This window comes from Cyprinus carpio, chromosome B3 (assembly GCF_018340385.1).
Source record: "Cyprinus carpio isolate SPL01 chromosome B3, ASM1834038v1, whole genome shotgun sequence".
Lineage (NCBI taxonomy): Eukaryota > Metazoa > Chordata > Actinopteri > Cypriniformes > Cyprinidae > Cyprinus > Cyprinus carpio.
In genome coordinates, this window is record NC_056599.1 from 19,249,931 (window position 1) to 19,269,025 (window position 19,095).

General features: G+C 38.3%; 1 protein-coding gene across 2 annotated transcripts in view; it reads left to right on the top strand.

Moving 5' to 3' along the window:
* The window catches only part of ttyh3a (tweety family member 3a), a 54,489-nt gene that overhangs the window by 5,531 nt on the left and 29,863 nt on the right, over window positions 1-19,095 (top strand). For both annotated transcript variants that reach the window (XM_042720107.1, XM_019079901.2), the window contains exon 2: window positions 7,148-7,317. In XM_042720107.1, the coding sequence (XP_042576041.1) occupies window positions 7,148-7,317 (170 nt within the window). The remainder of the gene's footprint in view (window positions 1-7,147; window positions 7,318-19,095) is intronic.

Sequence of the window (19,095 nt, forward strand, 5' to 3'; positions counted from 1 at the left end):
TTCTGAGATTTGCTAAAGATTGCATTTGACAGTGTTATTAAAGTAGAAGAATTAATTAAGCTAAATTTATAGTATTGATAAAATGGCTAAATAGGCATTATAGGCACAATTAAATATCCAGCATATCAAATAATAATGATAAATTAAAAATATCTTTCATATTTGCTGATAACTCATAGGGCCAGCATTCCATCTGTGAACTCAAGTGGATTGTACCAATGTCTAATATTGAACTTCACCCTTTCCCATCCCTAAACACTTCTCATTGGCTATCACTGAGTATTGCATTGAGAAAAGCATGTCTCATGTGTAAAAAAGGCCAGGACTGTGGGAATTTGGGCAGTGCTTCTCACGAATCGCCGTGGATGAAAGCCAAGCTGTGAAGGGGAGGTCCAGTCAACAGGATGATGGATGAGACTGGAGCTCTGAGTTTGTTTGGGTGAGGACAGACCTGCCAGCGGATGAGGAAGGCACACAAGACTAACCTGAGCGTGTCACCACTGGGTTGTCTACCATGAGTTGATTAACCTGAATGATGTTGTTTGGGAAATCTCTTATAGTTTTATTAGGAATGGATATGAAATTTGCAAACCTTACTTGGAGTAATTTGATACTGACTTCTGAAAAGAGGTGGTATTTTCATATTTAGTCTTTATCAAACCATGCTAAACCATGTGTTTCCTTTAGCTTTCTAAGCGGATTTTGCTGAAGTATATTTGAATTGAAAATGACGATAAATGGCATTTGAAACCCTTTAAATACATAAACAATGCTTTTTTTGGACATTTTTACTTGCAGCCCTGTTTGTAGGACCGATTATTAGTGAGTAGTTCATGGTTCTATTCAGGGATTCTACTGGAAATTTGTTCCATAATTTGTTACACTCTGATATACATCACAATATTAAAGAGAAAATCTGTCGACTTCAAATTCCAGCTTTCCATGTCTAAATAGTTTGACTTCACAACCAATTGTTGAATGGGAATGGAGATAAAGTACAAGTGTTAGCACAGCTGAAGACACAATAGCAAAGCATAATTTGGCACTTGCAAATGCTAATCAGAGGGAGGTTCATTTTGAAGGTTGAAAATTTGAAAAACAAAACCCCTACATGTTTTCCCACTCCCCAGGCTGGCTGTGGGGGAGGTTGGAGAAATTTGTGACTGGCCTCTTCATGTCATGGGGGAAACGCTAGAACATTTCCATTTTTGCTAATTGTAGCGCTGGTTTTTGAGTCGTTTTAGTGTGTCATTCTCAGGGATGTCGTTGGGCGCACAGGAAGTGGGAGCAGGGATACTGATGATCTGTTTTGTCAGCATGTTTGCATGGTGCGATACAGACTGACGAGGCCGTCCTGTCGTCAGGCCAGGCAGGAAACACAAGCTGTTTCTCATAGTGGCACATTGCCAATACATTCATCACGTGGTCAGCTGGTTATGAAGGATTTGTGAAGAAGCCATTCATGGAGCGGTGTAAACACAACCCTGTTTGAAATATTAATGTCTCTGCTTTCATTTGACTCCAAATCTGTTTCTTTTGCAGTTTACATTTACAGTTAGGTGTTAACTACTGACTTCCTGTGCATGTGTGTGGGAAGGTTTATTGCTACCAAGTCTGCCTTCAAAGGCTGAAATGCTTTTGACATTCTCTCTGAAAGTGTTGCTAACTCCTCCCCAGATTACTGTTGGTTTCCCAAAGAAATCTCTGACCCAGATTTGGCCCCTTGCTGCTCCAACTGCAAATGAAAAGAGTCTCAGCTCTTTTCCATGACAATGTGGAGTCTATTTGGCTCCCTGAGGAAAATTAAATGGAAAGCGATGCTTTGGTATATCAACATGTACATTTCAAACTATAAGCTATATATCTCTGTCTTTGAGATGCTTGTTTGTCATATTTTTTTCCTATAAAGGCAGCAATATAATTTTATGTGTAAAGACTTATTTATATGGTCTGAGTGTGATATTGTAAAACAATAAAAAAGTATATAAAAGTAATAATAGGGCTGTCAATAGATCACAAGTCATTATTTTTCACATTCTCTTGCAAAACATTCTGAGAGTGTTTGTCTTGTTCACATGTGGCTGCATGAACTGAATCAGGAATGAAAACCTGCACCTTTTCATGGTTTCTGTTACCCACCACTATACCACCCCACCCACATGATGCTTTTTTTGGAAACTAAATGGTCTAGATTTCAAACCTGTAGGTTGAATTTCTATTTTGGATGCAAAAAAATGTGTTATTTCCTGTGGCAGGTGTGACATTTTTTCGTGTCATTTCCTGAAGCAGCAACATTCGCTCAAAAGCTTCAGGCTGATCTATTCTAGACTCCAATCGTAGGGTATTTAGATGGTCTTGTGCTTCAGTCTCTGCCAGACTGAATGAAGCCACTTGTGTGTTTGACTGCTGTGGCACATTCATTCAAAGAACCACAGCCACAGTCTCCTATCGGAGAATCAAGCCCTTTCATAGATGCATGGCTCTAAAATGAAAATTAGGCCGACAAACAATTCATTCACTTGATAAAGCTGAATTACATCTCAACGGTTGATTGTTTTTGTACAGAAGTTGTAAATAGCACATTTCTTTAAAATATTTTTCACTCTGAAAAGTTAATCCTACATCTTTTTTCTAGTGTAGTTTCCTGTAGATAAGGGAATTTAAATAAATATTAAATAAAATGTAAAAATCAGTCCCTTAATGTGACATAGCATATTTGTCCTTGCTAAGTAGAGCACAGTGAGATTCCATATTTTGTGAAAACTTCCTTTCTCTGAAACATGAAAGGATAAAGGGTGGTGCATATTTTGCGGATATCATTGGGATGGCCTACAGCCAGCAGCACTTCAGCACAGTGATCTTGTTTGAAATGCTGCTGTTGTTTTTGGGCAGTGCTATCGCTCAAAGGGGTCTCTCGCTACACCGCGTCCTGAATCAGCATATGGAAAGAGTAGATCCATTGAGATAATCTGCAGAAGATTACCGTCTGTTTAGAAGAGCTGAGTCTGGGTCTTTTCCTGTTAGCAGCAAAAGGAGAAACGTGGCAGGATTGAAATTTCGGTAATTGCGGTGACCTCCTTGGCACAAGTTCTCAAAGGAAAACACAAGCACTCTGAGTTGGCAAAGGCCAGCTGTGTTTCATATCTTTAACTGGTGGGAAGTCGGTTGAAAACTTGTAGATTGTGTTAGATTTAAATTGACTTTAACGTATTATCAGGCGCTTTTATCGAAAGCGACTTGCATTGTATTTAAAGTACATATTTTGTCAATTCATGCATTCCCTGAGAGTCAAAACTATGACCTTGGCGTTGCAAGCACTCTGAGCTACAGGAAATAAATACAACGTTTAAAGCTGTTTGGCAGTAACACCCCTACGCTGGCTAATGTGATGTTTCTTCTTATTTGTAACTTGTTTTTCTTGTATGAAACCAATTAAGTAGACGGATTTAGCAGACATGCAAACCTCGTTTCTTCTGCCATTTTCTACTAGGGCTGATTATTCAGTTGCGTTGTGTATTTATATAAAGACACAGCTTTCTGCCAGTACGCTGAGATGATTACATGGACGCAAAGGCTGTTAATCACGTTCTCCAAACACATTATCAGAGGTTGCCAGCTATGCAGTTCTGGCAAGATCTGCCATTCTTTGTAAATGAGGGTATTTAAGCACTGATTAATCATATCAAAAGTGCTTACTGGCCATTCTCCCAGATGGTGCTGGCACCAAGTAACAAATTTCCTCATCCTGAGACGTCATATCAACCATCATCATCATCATCATTCACACTTCATTTGTCTCAGATGAGATCCTGCCTCACGTTTCCCATTGTTGTGTTGAACGGTTTTGGGTTTGAGTTGGACTTGCCCGAATGTGATGACAGTGATTCGCCTAGTTATGACTGATTCATTTAAGGTGATGATTCATTGTAAAACAGCTATTTCTGTGACTCCGGTAAGTGTTAAGATCACAAGTTTTTGTGATCGTATTTACATATGTGACCCTGGAGCACAAAAGCAGTCATAAGTCGCGCAGGTATATTTGTAGCAGTAGCAAACAATACATTGTATGGGTCAAAATTATCTTTTTTTTTTTATGACACACATCAAGATATTAAGTAAAAATCATGTTCCATGAAGATATTTCCTACCATAAATATATCAAAACTTAATTTTTTATTAGCAATATGCATTGCTAAGGACTTAATTTAGACAACTTCAAAAAAAATCTCAATTTCAAAAAAACCTTATGACTGGTTTTGTTGTCCAGGGTCACATATTAGCAATGGGTCACGATGGCTGTCTAATCAACCGACAACTGTTAAGTCTGTTAGTGACGTTGACTTGGAAAGAGGTTCATGGTTCATCATCTGCTACTTAAAGTGGATAGTCATCAGTGAAGTTGTCTTGGTTTATTCGTCTATCGTCAATATGTGTGTGTGTTTGATTATTCACTTGTAAGTCAGATTTAAAAGATTCATAAACGTCCACGGGTCTGTTACAAGTCGGCACAACCCTCAATGTGTCACTGTCACAGAGCGAAAGATTCAGAAGACCTCACAAAAGATTCATTTTTCTTGAAGTGCCACTGTGAATAGTGGACATTGTAGTTTGTGGACAAGTGGTTTCCACAGTCTATACAGCACAAAGCTTAATCATGCTTCTAAAATTAGATCGGTTTAGCATTTCCCCGCAGGGACTGGGTTGTCTTGATATTTGGAAATGATTTCCCATGTTTCGACATCACACAGAAATGTAAAGCAGCAGTGAAGTAATGGATATGTTCTCCAGATTTAACATAGAGGTCTTGAATTCGAGCATTTTGAAACGGTTACTAGTAGGGATGTGCAAAACACAGGGTTCTTGATATTTTCATTTTGCTATGCAATGGCCAAAGATCCATCAGCTGGTCGACTGTTATGGGCAATCTCTGGTTTTAAGGGGAGACTAACTGCTCAAAAGGGTGTGTTAACTAAGGTGATCTAATTACCGAGGCTTATGTCTAGTAAACAAGAGCTGTGAAGGTTGTTCTATTGCATGATTGCCCTGTTATTAACCTATAGCCTATTACCCTAACCTAGATTTCACCTTTGAATTGTTAGAATTGATGTAATGATAAAATTGGAATAATTTAGCAAATGATAAGGCAAACTTTTGTTACCATATCCTGACTGTGTCCATTTAGATTGGAAATGGCAGAGTGACTGACATAAATGACCAAAAATTTGATCAAAATACAGCAAAAACAGCACTATTGTGAAATACAATTTAAATTAAGTTTTCTATCTGAATGTTAAAAATATAATTTATTCCTGTGAAAGCAAAGCTGAATTTTTAGCAGCCATTCCTTCAATTTTCAGAGTCACACGATCCTTCAGAAATCGACCACTTCACAATAATGAAGTATCATATTAATTGATATCTTGTTTATTTGTAAACAGTTGCATCAGACAAACTTCTAAACTCACTGTTTGTCAGAGTTCTTCTTTAGACAGTGTCCGTAGATCACAAGTGGTGTTATTAGTGTAAACACAACTTTGTTTCCAGGTGGTCTGATAAACCTCGCACCTGAACATTCGCTGGAATCTTCTGAGCCCAATAAGCCCAAAGAATTATTTTGAGTCGAACAATCAGGCTTTGTTTTTTAAAGTAAATGCGCTAAGCAATGATGCCCTTTTAGCATTACAGTCTATGCTTTTAAGACCTGCTTGCTTTTCCAGTCTGACTCGCTGGGCCCTTTTGAACCAGCACAATGGTTTTCCTGGCTCTCCTGTGATCACACACTGTGAGCTTGACGGACAGCTTGGCACAGGTTGAAAGCCGTATGGAAACTATGTGATTTGGGAGATTTGAAATGCTTGCATGTGAAGAGGGGTTCAGTGAGTCCATGCAGATTAACTGATTGGATACCAGGCCAAACCCATCATGGGTGTCTTCATTTGACCGATTCCCCCACTAATCGGGCGGGACAAGAATTGGGTCGGTTTTTGAGGAATGTGAGTGCAGACGAACGTAAAGTGCTTAATCCTTGTGTGGTTGTCACAACAAGATTGCTTGAGTGAAGTGTGTGTCTTAACTGAGAATAGCTCTGACCTCATTGTACATAAAAAAACTTCCCCTGCAGGTTACTTGTCAAGTGAGTTACAGTGGGGAAACTCTGTTTAGGGCGACCCACGCACCATTTTCAATTTTAATAAAAGGGTGTGTTATGAGGTGCCTTTGATTTGTCTTAGTCATATTTAGAATTAAAAGGAGTCTTTGTCGGGAAAATGAAACAAAAATGAACAGCAAATTAGGTCATTTATATGAAGCAGCATGTTGTTGTTGTTTTCTTTATGACAGGTAATATCAAGGTAGAACATATTTATTTATAACAAAATTACAAGTAGAATTATTTCTTTCAGTTTAACCCTTGTGCTGTGCTTAAAATCCTTTACCTAATTTGGCGTTCCTGGTCAAAAATTAACGGTCTTTTTAAAATTGCTTGCAAATCTCTCATGCTATTATCACCAAATTGTGGATTCAGTCTTTTTATCAACTTGCTTGCTTTCAGTTAGTACAGGTTTTGTATTTCTTTTGGGACTAATTGATAGTAGGCCTCATTGATCTGAACTTATGCACTTCAGTTTTGGGGTAAAAAAACAAATAAACAATCAATTAATAAAAATAAAAAACATTATTTGAGGATTATTTTGGAAATATTCATTCAATACATAAGTTCAGATAAAAAAAAAAATACAAACTCTGTGCTAACTGAAAGAATACAAGTTGATAAAGATTGAATCCTATATTTAGTTATAATTTGGAAGTTAGTGTTGTCAATAGAGTCGAATTGCAGTCTTCAAATGAAACATCAAAATGAAACAAAAACAGTTAACATGTTTACTTTGGCTAAAGCCTTTCAAAGTATACTCTATTTGTTAGCATACCCAAACACCGGTTCTCGACATGAGCACTAGAAAGTTTCATCTTTGTCCAGACCTTGGCTATTGCTCTCCAGAAGTTATAAGTGAAAAATATCTTGATTCTCATTTAAACTGGAGTTGCAGGCATCTCTTAATATTCAGAAGCAGAGAAAGCCATAATGATAATGTCACTTAAATAACTGATTGTTTGGGTGGCTCATGTTTTCTTCTCATCTCTTGCGCAGTCTATCCTGCTGCTGGGCAGTGTAGCTGTGGCATGCTTGGCCTTGGACCTCCTCTTCCTCCTCATCTACTCCTGCTGGCTGTGCTGCCGTCGTAAGAAGAGCGACGAGCAGCCAAACGCAGACTGCTGCTGCACCGCCTGGTGCGTCATCATTGCCACCCTCGTCTGCAGGTGAGTCTGAATGCATTCTTCCTCATATCAGCGGCTCGTTCAGGCAGATGATGACAACTGTAGTCAGAGTCTCCAGAGAGATGCTTGTATCAATAGTCCCAGCTGGAAAAACTTCATTCTGTCTGTTAGAGTGTAAAGAAAGGTGTGTATTATCTAAAGGGCTGCAGGGTTTAATTTCTGGAAGGGAAGTCATTTCTGTACTAATCTCTGTAGTTCATTTGGAGCTCTCTCTGGGGTTCGATATCGGTGTATTAACACCTCTGATTCCTCTAGCTGCAGGCGTGGGGTTATTTCTACCTGTAGCCCCAAAACTCCTCAGTGGCAAGGGCTAACGTAAGGATTATCCAAATGAAAATGAACACTGTATGAATATGAAAGTTCATCAGGCCAGAAACAAATTTTATGGCAGTACTGAAATGCTTAGCCATTACTGTCCTGTTTTTAGTGTGTTACTTTGGCGGCAGTTTCAAACTTTTGCACTCATTGGCACTCAAGATATTTTGAGAAATGCTGGTAGCCAAACAGTTTGTTACAATAGACAATGAGACATTTCTCAAAACATCTTCTATGTTTCACACAAGCAAGGAATTTATACAGGTTTGGAATGACTTGATTATGAATAAATGATAACTGATTTTTTTTTTTTTTCATTTTTACATAAACTAAACTTTTAAGGTGTTATCAGTGCCCAGATTTTGTTGATCAGTCCATCCGGTAAAGAAGTTAGTAAGTGGTAAGAAGGTTGATAAGATGAGTGCTTTTAATGAAGAACTAATCAATGGAATTGCCAGAGTTTGCCAGATAAATGGTGTCAGAGTTTGAGTAGGAAGTGAACTAGATATCCATGAGACATTCAGTTTCTTATTCGGGCAGCTGAACTTGAACCAAATTGCTTAGCGGGATTCTCTTCAGACTGTTGCTCTGCCATGATGGAACCACAGATAAACCATGAGTTAATTTGAGTTTTGGGCAAATTACGTCAAGTTACCTTTATTTATATAGTGCTTTTAACAATACAGATTGTCAAAGCAACTGTACAGCATTAATTAGGAAAATAGTGTGTCAATAATGCAAAATGACAATAGTGAACACTCATTTTTCAGTTAAAGGCAGTTCGTGATTGAATTCAGTGATGTCATCATGCATCTCAGTTCAGTTTAAATAGTATCTGTACGGTCAAGTCAGCGATATCACTGGAAAAGTGTCCCCAGCTAAGCAAGCCAGAGGTGACAGCGGCAAGGAACCAAAACTCTATCGGTGACAGAATGGTGAAAAAGCCTTGAGAGAAACCAGGCTCAGTCGGGGGGCCAGTTCTCCTCTGGCCAGACGAAACCAGCAGTTCAATTCCAGGCTGCAGCAAAGTCACATTGTGCAGAGGACTCAACTGGTTACTATAGTCTTGTCCCGGTGGCAGTCTGAGACAAGGTTTTTACAGGGAATTAGGGGCTCATCTAGATGTTCTGGTCTCCGCTGACTGTAGAGGTTCTCTCTAGGTGCTGATCCACCATCTGGGCTGGATACGTACTGGATCCGGGTGACTGCAGTGACCCTCTGATCTGGATACAGACTGGATCTGGTGGCTACGGTGACCTCGGAAAAAGAGAGAAACAGACTAATATTAGCGTAGATGCCATTCTTCCAACAATGTAGCAAGTACATCAGGTGTTATGGGAAGTGTTCCCGGTTCCGGTTGACCTAAATAATGCAGCCTAAAAATCCTTTAACGAATTTGAATATTAGAAATGTGTTAGTGTGTTATGTGTAAGCCAAGTTAAAGAGATGGGTCTTTCATCTAGATTTAAACTGACAGAGTGCTGAACAATTTTAGGTAGGTTATTCCAGAGTTTGGGCGCTAAATAGGGGAAAAAAAATGACAGGATTTTGATACGGATGTACGACAGTTAGCAGAAGCCAGAGATTGCGGTTTCTAAAGTTTTAAATATGAATATTTTTCTTACGCAAACACTTCACTTGGCTTCAGAAGGCCTTTATTAACGCCACTGAGCCAGGTGGAGCACTTTTTATGATGGATGAATACACTTTATTGGACTTCAAAACCTCGACCACCATTCACTGCCATTATAATGCTTGTAAGAGCCAGGACAATTTTTTTTAAATATAACTCTGATTGTATTCGCCTGAAAGAAGAAAGTCATATACACCAAGCATGGCTTAAAGGTGAGTAAATCATGGGATAATTTTAATTTTTGGGTGAACTATCCTTTAAATGTGTTTTTTTTTTTTTTTTTTTTTTTTTAAGCTTTTGAATGTCTACTCTTCATGATCATGTCAAGGTCACTTGGATTTCGTAGTGAAATGTGTAGCAGTTTGAAAAGCAGGTTAAAAAGAATTGAACATTCAATGCAAATTGATAAATGCACATTTGACTACTTGAGAATCAACTCTTGGTCCTTTTACACACAAGTCTTGGATTGCTTGAATTAATCACAGGATGACTATTGATTGGTTTGTGAAATTTGCTGAGGTGAATCATTGAACGTTTCATTCCTGGTGTGTTATAATGTCGATGATGACAAAGTGCTGAGCTGCAGAATAAAGTGGGCTTGTGCATGAGAAAGTCATTACTTCAGACACAACCTTCTGTCTGGTGCTGTTGCTATAATGCATGAAACCACAAAGAGTGTTTCTGCTGTCCTTCACTTTAGTTTTCTTTCATTGTCTTCAGAATAAAGTGCATTAAAATTCAAGATGTCAAGATGTTTCTCTGAGTGAATGCAAACCAGTGGAAGGATTCATAAATAAACAGAATAAGTAAAGCAGGCTTTTGTTATGATGATGTTTGACGCACAATGTGTATGAAAAGAATTTGGTGGGAACGTTGAGGCTCTTCTATTGTCCGGTTTGACATCCTGTCTCAAATAAACACTGTTGCTATGGCAGTGTCTTTCCCGGCAGTTATGGTTTTTGGCATTACAGCCATCATCAAGGACTCACAAAAAAAAGACCACCACCTTTTTTCCACCACCACCCCCCACATCTCATGACCAGTCCTTCTGTTTTTTCCATGTTAACGTGCGCTCGCTCTTCAGGGAGTCCGCCTGTGATAGTGTGAGCATGAGAGAGGGCCTGCTGTGTGGTTTTGTAAGTCTCTGTTCTTCAGTGTATGTTGATGACAGGTGTGAACTTTATGGTCACTATGAGTTACACACCAAGTAATAAAACCTGTCTTCAGTACGGTCCATCTTTTTTCCCCAGCTCGGAAGTTGTAAAGAGCTCAAAGACGAGGCAAAAAACTCTTGAGTCTTGCTGTCTCTTCTTATCTTCTCTAAAGCCACCATGGAAGCAAACGTGACCCTAATAGTTACTTAATACAAATGCTGGTCTTATTTAGAGTATATATCAGTGCACATTTAAAAAATATATAATATAATACAAAATGAATCTGAATGGAAAAAAAAAGTTTACAGAAAGTAAATTGCATCTGTTTTAGACCAACACAGATGATGATGTTTGTTTATTTATTTTTGGTTTACTACTTTTTAGTTTGGTTTGATTTGGTATTAGTTTGCGTTGCTTTGCTTTGTTTTGGTTTTGTTTGTTTTTTGTGGTTTTAGTTTCTTTAGTTTAGTTTTTGTTTGATTTTAGTTTTTTTTTTTGTTTAGTGATTCCATGTGGACCTACTTGTTTAATCCATGAAGAGAGAGTCTCACACATCCTCACTCTCTCTGTCAGTCTCGCACTCAGTTCACTCTTTTGCGAAATCAGTTACTAAAACTCCTCTCTCTGTTTTTCTCTGTCTCATGATTTCTGTTTTTAGTTTTCACATTGAGCAAGCATCTTCCCTTCTGTGAAAGTTTATCAGTGCACATCTGGTCCTGTGTGGAAGTGGAAGTATGGAGAACACGTTCTTTGTCATGTTCACAGGCTCCCTGCTGATTCCTCCCGATGGGGGAGGAAGATGAGCCCATTTTCAACACAAACACCATTAATAATCATCACACCCGAGAGGGACATGACTCAGGATTTCTTATGATGTGATATTAATATTCTCATAATGCATGCCTGCAGCCAGTAATGCTTGAGGCGGGCTTCATTCTCACTTTTAAGTGGTAAGTCTAGGCTGAAATTGTACTTTTTAAAGTGATAATTATTATGAATGATTGTGATGGTCATCTTGTTGTTCAGCTGATGATGAGTTATTCTGGATTTTTCTTTTTCGTTTTTTTCCATCTATATATATATATATATATATATATGTGTGTGTGTGTGTGTGTGTGTGTGTGTGTGTGTGTGTGTGTGTGTGTGTGTGTGTGTGTGTGTGTGTGTGTGTGTGTGTTTTGTGTATATATTATTAATATTATAATTATAATATTATGTAGTTTTACACATCCCTAGTAACTGTGAACTGAGACAGAGTTGCTATTAATACAGTAAGACTAATCATAGTCCCGAGTAATAAAAAAAGGACAAGTTGATACGTTATTGATCATTTAGCAGATTTGCCCATTGTTCAGCTTCTGTGTACACTGACAATATAAATTGGCCACTTTAAAGCAGCAAACACCCAACATTATCTTATTTCACATCAGCACGCCTGCATGGTAACTGCACAGAATTCCACTGAAAGTTCTGCGGATTTCCACGTAATTCTTTTGTACGTCACCCATCTCTTGCGTTTGAGTTTCAAGCAAAATTTACCATATTTAAGTTTATTCTGCAAAGCTCTGCAGATATCCCACACCAGTCAGCACAGAAAATGTGCAAAAGTGCATACTGCATGGACTTCTCATCACTTACGCATGAGGAGGAAACAAGCTCATGCCGTCCATACAGTGGACAGTCTTCCTGTAGACTCTGTGTGTAGAGACTGTTTAAGAAGCCCTTGTAATGTGTACCATCTAAAGGTTATCTTATTCTTATCAGATTTGGTATTAAATATATCAGATATTTCTGTTTCTATTGAAATAGAAATCTAGAGTTGTGCAATTTTTGGTCTTTCTTGGAAGCAAATTGTATGGCGAAACTTCCTGAGAATTGCTGATGAAGGCACATATTTTGAGAGCTTTACAAGAAATCTCAGTGGACGCATTTGAAGGAACACATGAGCGCTCAAATAGAAACCAGAAAGTACAAGAATGTTTTACAAAATGTGGTTGAGACATGCAATCCCCTGTCCTGAATCAATGATTCATGAGGATGCAGAGGAATGATCGTAAACGGCAGAATCTAAGTCTCTCCATATTGAACCCCCTCCCTTTTGTCCTCATCCTGTTTCTTGGGATGTTTTTGAACCCATTTCCTTACAATCACTCAAATACATCATTGCTAATATTAAACCATCTGTTTGTCTTTATGACATTATACATCCTAAATTTTAAAAAGTAATTGTTGACTCTGTCATGCCAGGTTTGGTATCTTTTTTCAATAAGTGCCTTTTAACTGGTTCTGTTCCTGCTACTGTCACTCCGCTTCTCAAGAAGCCTTCACTAGATCCTTCTATTCTGAACTGAATAACTTCCGTCCCATTTCTGTTTTACCATTTATTTCAAAGGATTTAGAAAAAAATGTTTGACCAACTGCAGTTGTTTCTAAATCTTAATAGTCTTACAAAAAATTTTCAGTCTGGTTTTAAATCTGCTCATAGTACTGAAACAGCCCTTCTCAGAGTGTTAAACGATATCCTTTTAGCTACCGACTCTGTGGTCCTGGTTCTCTTAGATTTATCAGCAGCATTTGACACTGTGGACCACTCTATTTTGATAACTAGATTAGAGTCATTCGTGGGCCTGAAAGGTATGGTCCTTAAGTGGTTTCAGTCATTTTTATCCGACAGAATTTTTTTTGTCAAACTAGGTGACTTCCCTTCCTCTGCTCCTCTCACCTGTGGCCTCCCTCAAGGCTCGATATTGGCGCGCTCTCTTTTTTTCCCTGTACATGCTTCCTCTGGGTTCCATTCTAAGAAGGCATGGGGTGTCTTTTCATTTCATTTCTATGCTGATGATACCCAGATTTATTTACCTATTAAGAGAAGTGATCCTTCAGCACTTAGTACCTTACTAAGGTGCTTAGAAGAGGTCAAACACTGGCTAACTCAAAAAAAAAAATTTACGTTAAATGAAGATAAAACAGAGGTGATTGTTTTCAGTTATACTGATCATTCTCAGGCTACCAGCCTAGATCTGGGCAGCTTATTGCCCTTTAGATCTTCTCGTGTGTGAAATATGGGTGTCCTTCTTGATGAGTCATTAAAACTGGACAAACATATCTCTTCTCTAATTGGTTCCAGTTTAAGAAGTCAAACACTTTTTTTAAATGCTACGACATTTAGAGATGACTGTCCACGTTTTTATTACTTCACGATTAGATTACTGCAACTCACTGTTGCGTGATTTCAAAGTCACAAACTACTCACCTACAATTGGTCCAAAATGCTGCTGCTAGATTTCTTCAAAATAGTTGCAAATGTGAGCAGATCACCCCCATACTGAGGGCCCTCCATTGGCTGCCTGTTCAATTTAGAATCGATTTTAAAGTTCTCTTACTGGTGTGTAAATCTTTACATAACCAAGCCCCTAGTTATCTCTCAGAGCTGCTGCATTTTTATACTCCCACTAGAAGTCTAAGATCAAGTGACCAGAATCTCCTTTTAGTTCCTCAGTCCAGACTAAAATGTAGTGGATCAAGCTTTTTCTGTGGTGGGCCACGGTTAAGGAACAATCTGCCGCTTGAGATTAGAGTGGCACCTGCCCTATCAATTTTTAAGTCTCTTTTAAAAACACACTTGTTGGATCTGGCCTATTAATATCCCATTCTTATTACATTGTATTATGGTATTGTTTATTTGTCATTCCTTGGGTTTTAAATTCATATGTTTTATTCTTTGTTTTATGTGTTTATGGTTTGATTTTAATGTTCAGCACTTTGGTCAGTCTTGTGGCTGTTTTTAAATGTGCTTTATAAATAAATGAACTTGAACTAAGTCATGTTACTGTAGATTCCTTCACTGTCCAATCAGTCGTGTTGGTTAACACCTACTCTAAGTGTTTCCTGTTTATTGTGAGTAACATTTAGGGTTTGTGTTGTTTTTTGCTCTTTCAACAGTGTTTCTTTAATGTCTCGTTTGAGTTCTGTTGCACCACGTTCATTATTTAGTCCAGATGAAATCCCTTCAAATGCACACTGTTCAGTCAGAATTGATATAGTTGGTGGCATGCAAGTCAAGACGCATGAATTTGTTCTGTTTTCACCTCTGTCAGATAGTTTAATTGTAGTTGGTGTGAAACAGCCTGGAGGACTCAATCCAGATACACAAGCACCTAAGTTTCACGCTTGGACTTCTGATGTCTGCAGCTTCAGGCACATTTTAGCTGTAGCGCTGCATAACTAAAGATTATGCAAATCCAGAGCAAGACTCTGAAACCTTTACAGCGTTTATGCTAATCAGCTCATGACTTGACATTAAAGCCCCTTCAACGGCTCTGATAGCATCACAGCAGCTAGTGTGCAGGTCATTTGGGAACTGAGACGGGAATATATAAGCTTGTGTCCATCCAACATTTTTGCACCAGAAATATGATGATGAATATGATCTGTCCAATTGTACGTCAATGTATAATATACAAATTATTTATTCATGGCAGATTTCCTGATTTGATTCTGATTCACAAGCTCTTGATTCCAGTTTTGATTCAATTAAATTCATTTTGGTATATTACAGTTATAATGTGAGTATTTCTTTCATATGAAAGATATTCTGTCTTTGCTAATGCTGTGAATTATTAGACAGAAGAGCTGGGCGATATAATTAATATTATCGCAGTATCTTTGCTGACAATATAACATTGGGTAATGTGACCCTGTGAAAAATAAATATACTAAAATGTATTTGAAATACATTTCTTTCATGCTAAGTATACTACAGATACATTTATATATTTATGCACTTAATAAAAATACCCTGCAATTTCGTGTACTAAACTGGGATACTTAAAGTCTGTTAAATTGGAAAACTAATTTTGTACTTTTAAAATGTAATTGTGTGAAAGTAGTGCTGAAGTCCGACTAATTGTTTGTGTTAAATGGAACTATTGCAAGTATACTTCAGGTACACTTTAATTATCTTGCATTTAAAGAAAGATACCACTCAAAGATCATATAATCCTCATCAGTAGTGACATTAAAAAAACATTTTAGGCTTAGTATTAAGAAATGTGCATTGTGCACAAATAGTAGCCTACTCCAAAATAAAGTTTAATTAATTTTTATATGAGTAAGGCTTGATCGATATGTCAGTAAATGTTAATAACTATTCTTTGTATGAAATGGATGTATTTTAAAAAAGTAAAAGTATATTACTTTTTTACTAGGGGAATATTGTGATAATGTCAGCAGTCTTCTTTATAGATAAAACTATGAGATGAAAAAGTATAAGATTTCACTACCATTTTTGTCTCACTAGAATAAGCTCTTTTAACCAATAACAGACATTCATTAAATGATTTATAGATATATATTTTTGTAGATTGCACTTTTTGTATAACTCTCTATGTATTTATATGTATATGTGTGTGTCATTTATTTTCATTGGTAACTGTAGCTGTTGTATACAGATACACAACACCAAAGGCCGCTCACTCTTTGGGTACAGTAACCAAACTAGTCTTGTCTTAGCTGTGTGACACTCCACTTATCCAAATCCCCACTGATTCGGGACGCTGTGCTTTAGGGGGAAGGGCGCACCAGGACGAGCATGAGTAATGAGATTGCTCAGCGTGATCTGTCCAGTCAGTGGAGTGTTATTCTCTAAGGAGCATTTAACCCCATTCACATTGATCAACAATCACAGGTCATTACTTATTATATATTATGCAACTCAAGTCTGCTTCTTAGCATTAGGGAATGCTGGGATAGATTTTGGTGAGTCATGTGGCTTATTTTTGTTATTTATTTGTTTGCAGTATGTCTGTATGGACCCATGAGAGCTGTGGCCCAGAATAGAGACTGTCTTGACAGACTGAGCTTTCTTTAATACAGGACAGCAGTGATATGGGACCACCAAAGGCCACAGCTGGGGGAACATTGATTGATCTGTCCTCGGGTCATATCTTGCCTTAGAGCCCACATTCACTTTCCCTTCCCTCGGTAGAACTATTATCTGAGATTTCTCTTGTATGGTTTGATGTAACTGACCCTATAAACCTCACAGCTGCCCTTTTTTTTTTTTTTTTTTAAGCTGACAGTTTTATAGCTGACAGGCTTGTTTGGCCTACCCATACCTTGTTTGATAGTACAATGGTAATACCATAGTGTTCTTAGAAGTAAGTCACACTGGCAAAGTCATACTGTTAAGTAAAAACATTTAAAGGGGTCATATGACGTTGCTAAAAAGAACATTATTTTGTGTATTTGGTGTAATGAAATGTGTTTATGTGGTTTAAGGTTAAAAAAAACACATTATTGTCCACATACTGTACATTATTGTTTCTCCTCTATCCCCCGCCTTTCTGAAACGCATTGATTTTTAAAAAGCTCATCGGTCTGAAAGATGAGGTGTGCTCTGATTGGTCAGCTATCCAGTGCGTTGTGATTTGCCGAATGCCTCAAGCGTGTGACTGAAATGTTACGCCCCTTAACACTGTGATGCCGTGTGTGCCTGACAGGTAGGATAAAATGTCAGGACACCGACGCGACGAGACAAAACCAATCAAATCCATTACAAACGAGGCATTTGTTGCAGCCAGTGGGGACATAGTTACTGATTATAATGACTTATACTGTCTTTTTATGCATTGCGTTGCGTATTGCACTGCATAAACCTAAAAGCATGTCTGCATTTGTGATTGAAGAAACAACAAACAACAAGCTCTAACAGTTACTCTACACTGCACAAAACCGTTTGAATCATCAGTGGCAAATCCTTTACATATGAAAATGTACTTACAGGCTGTGAGTCAGAAGCACCGCACTGTGCTTGCAAAGTTGGAATTGCCCCACTTTATGACAACGGCATAGTAGGCTACTCTCTCACAGGAAACAGTCCTCCGCAAAATGTGCTGCACACATCTGAATATTTGGGTTGAACTGTTCTGGAACAGTGTTGTAAATACAACTTAACCACTGATTTCTAGTTTTGTCCTCTTTTGGAAGGCCAAACAAAGTAGTTTCGCTTTCACAACGAAACACACAGTGTCTCCACAACATGGCGGCAGCGGCAAAAGCTCTTAACTTTGACTCTTAACTTTTATAAAGAATATCTCTTTGGATTCAAGACTTTAGTCTTTGCAACTTTACAGATTTTCTTTATGCACCAAGAGCTTGTAACACTCCAAAGAGAAAGGAATGGAAATGGAAATCGCATCATATGACCCCTTCAACAAAAGTATGCTTTTTTTTTTATTGTTGTTGTTTTAGAAATTAACATACAGCATCCAAAAATTTTTGGGCTTCCATGGGAATTTACACACACACACACACACACACACACACACACACACACACATACACATATATATATATATATATATCCTGAAGTCCTGAAGTGTTAATTTATTTCTGCCTTCTTGGGAAATACAGTATTAACCTCTGCTTCTTACAGACAGATCATTTCTTAGTGAAGTCATTGCATAGTTTTGTAGTAGTGTAAACACAAGTAGCATTATAATTTGTTTTAATACAAACAACATGAAAAAAGAAATGGCCCTCATATCACTCTCAAACCATTCATGTTGTGTGTGTGTTATGAGAGATTAGACTGTGTTTTTGTGTATTTAGTTAACTTTGCTCATGCAGATTATCCACCAGATTTACAGTGTAGCAGGAATGCTGGGAACTCCACTGAGACCTCTCTAATGCGTCACATGACCGTGGCTTCGGGGGGACGGCGAGGTGACATCTGCTTCCTGATTTGCACATTCGTGCCTCAACACGCCCCGTCTGAACAGCACAGCTCATGGAGAATAAAACCAACACACCACGTCGGCTTAGCACAACTAACTGCATGTTTACAAAATATAGAGCTAGCTTGAGAGACTCACTCAAGTGACTTCCTGCATAGTGCTTCAGTGACAATGGGTCCTTTACACTCAGAGGTTATTGTGAAATCTTGATACTTAGACTTTGGCCCATTCGCGAAGCAAATGATAAGACTGGCAAACACACTGAATGTGTCTTAAATGTACTCTAGCTGAGAGCTGTGGGGCTTGTCCTGCGGTGAATAGCTCTTTGTTTAGTCGCAGAACCCCCTTAAGCGGGTTGGCTGCTGATTGTAGCTGCCATTGAATGCTTTACAATGGAGTTGGGTGAAATTCTTGAGCGAGAGAGGGTGGGGAATAGGAATGAGTGGGATTGAAAGCCCCGTTGGCAGGTTGTGCTTTTCTGCCACCTGGTGGTGAGGCAACAAGTTCAAGTCGGATGTGTTGGTGGTCATATCTCTGGTGCAGATGGTGCAAGTGGTCTTTACATTGCTGTGAACGGCCTCAGTGGGTTTGTGGGACAGCTGATTATTTGTGACCTGATTCTCTGGTTGGTCAAAGCTGTTAGCGCAATCGATTCGTTCTCATCTGTCTTCTCCCAGCGCTGTTGTTGTACCCCAACAGTCTGAGTCAATGTTGTGTTGAGTTTCACAGAGTGCTATCGATCATTTGACCACTAGTTTCTCTTATGGTTCTCACATGTGCACAGACGCTTGGACTAAATGGACTAAAAGCATTTTGTTAGTTGCAAATTGTGCAAATATATAAAGTGAGTAGTCATTACGTTAACATTTAGGGATCTTGTTGCATTCCCTTGGAGCAAAGGGCTATTTGTTTTATTGCATTT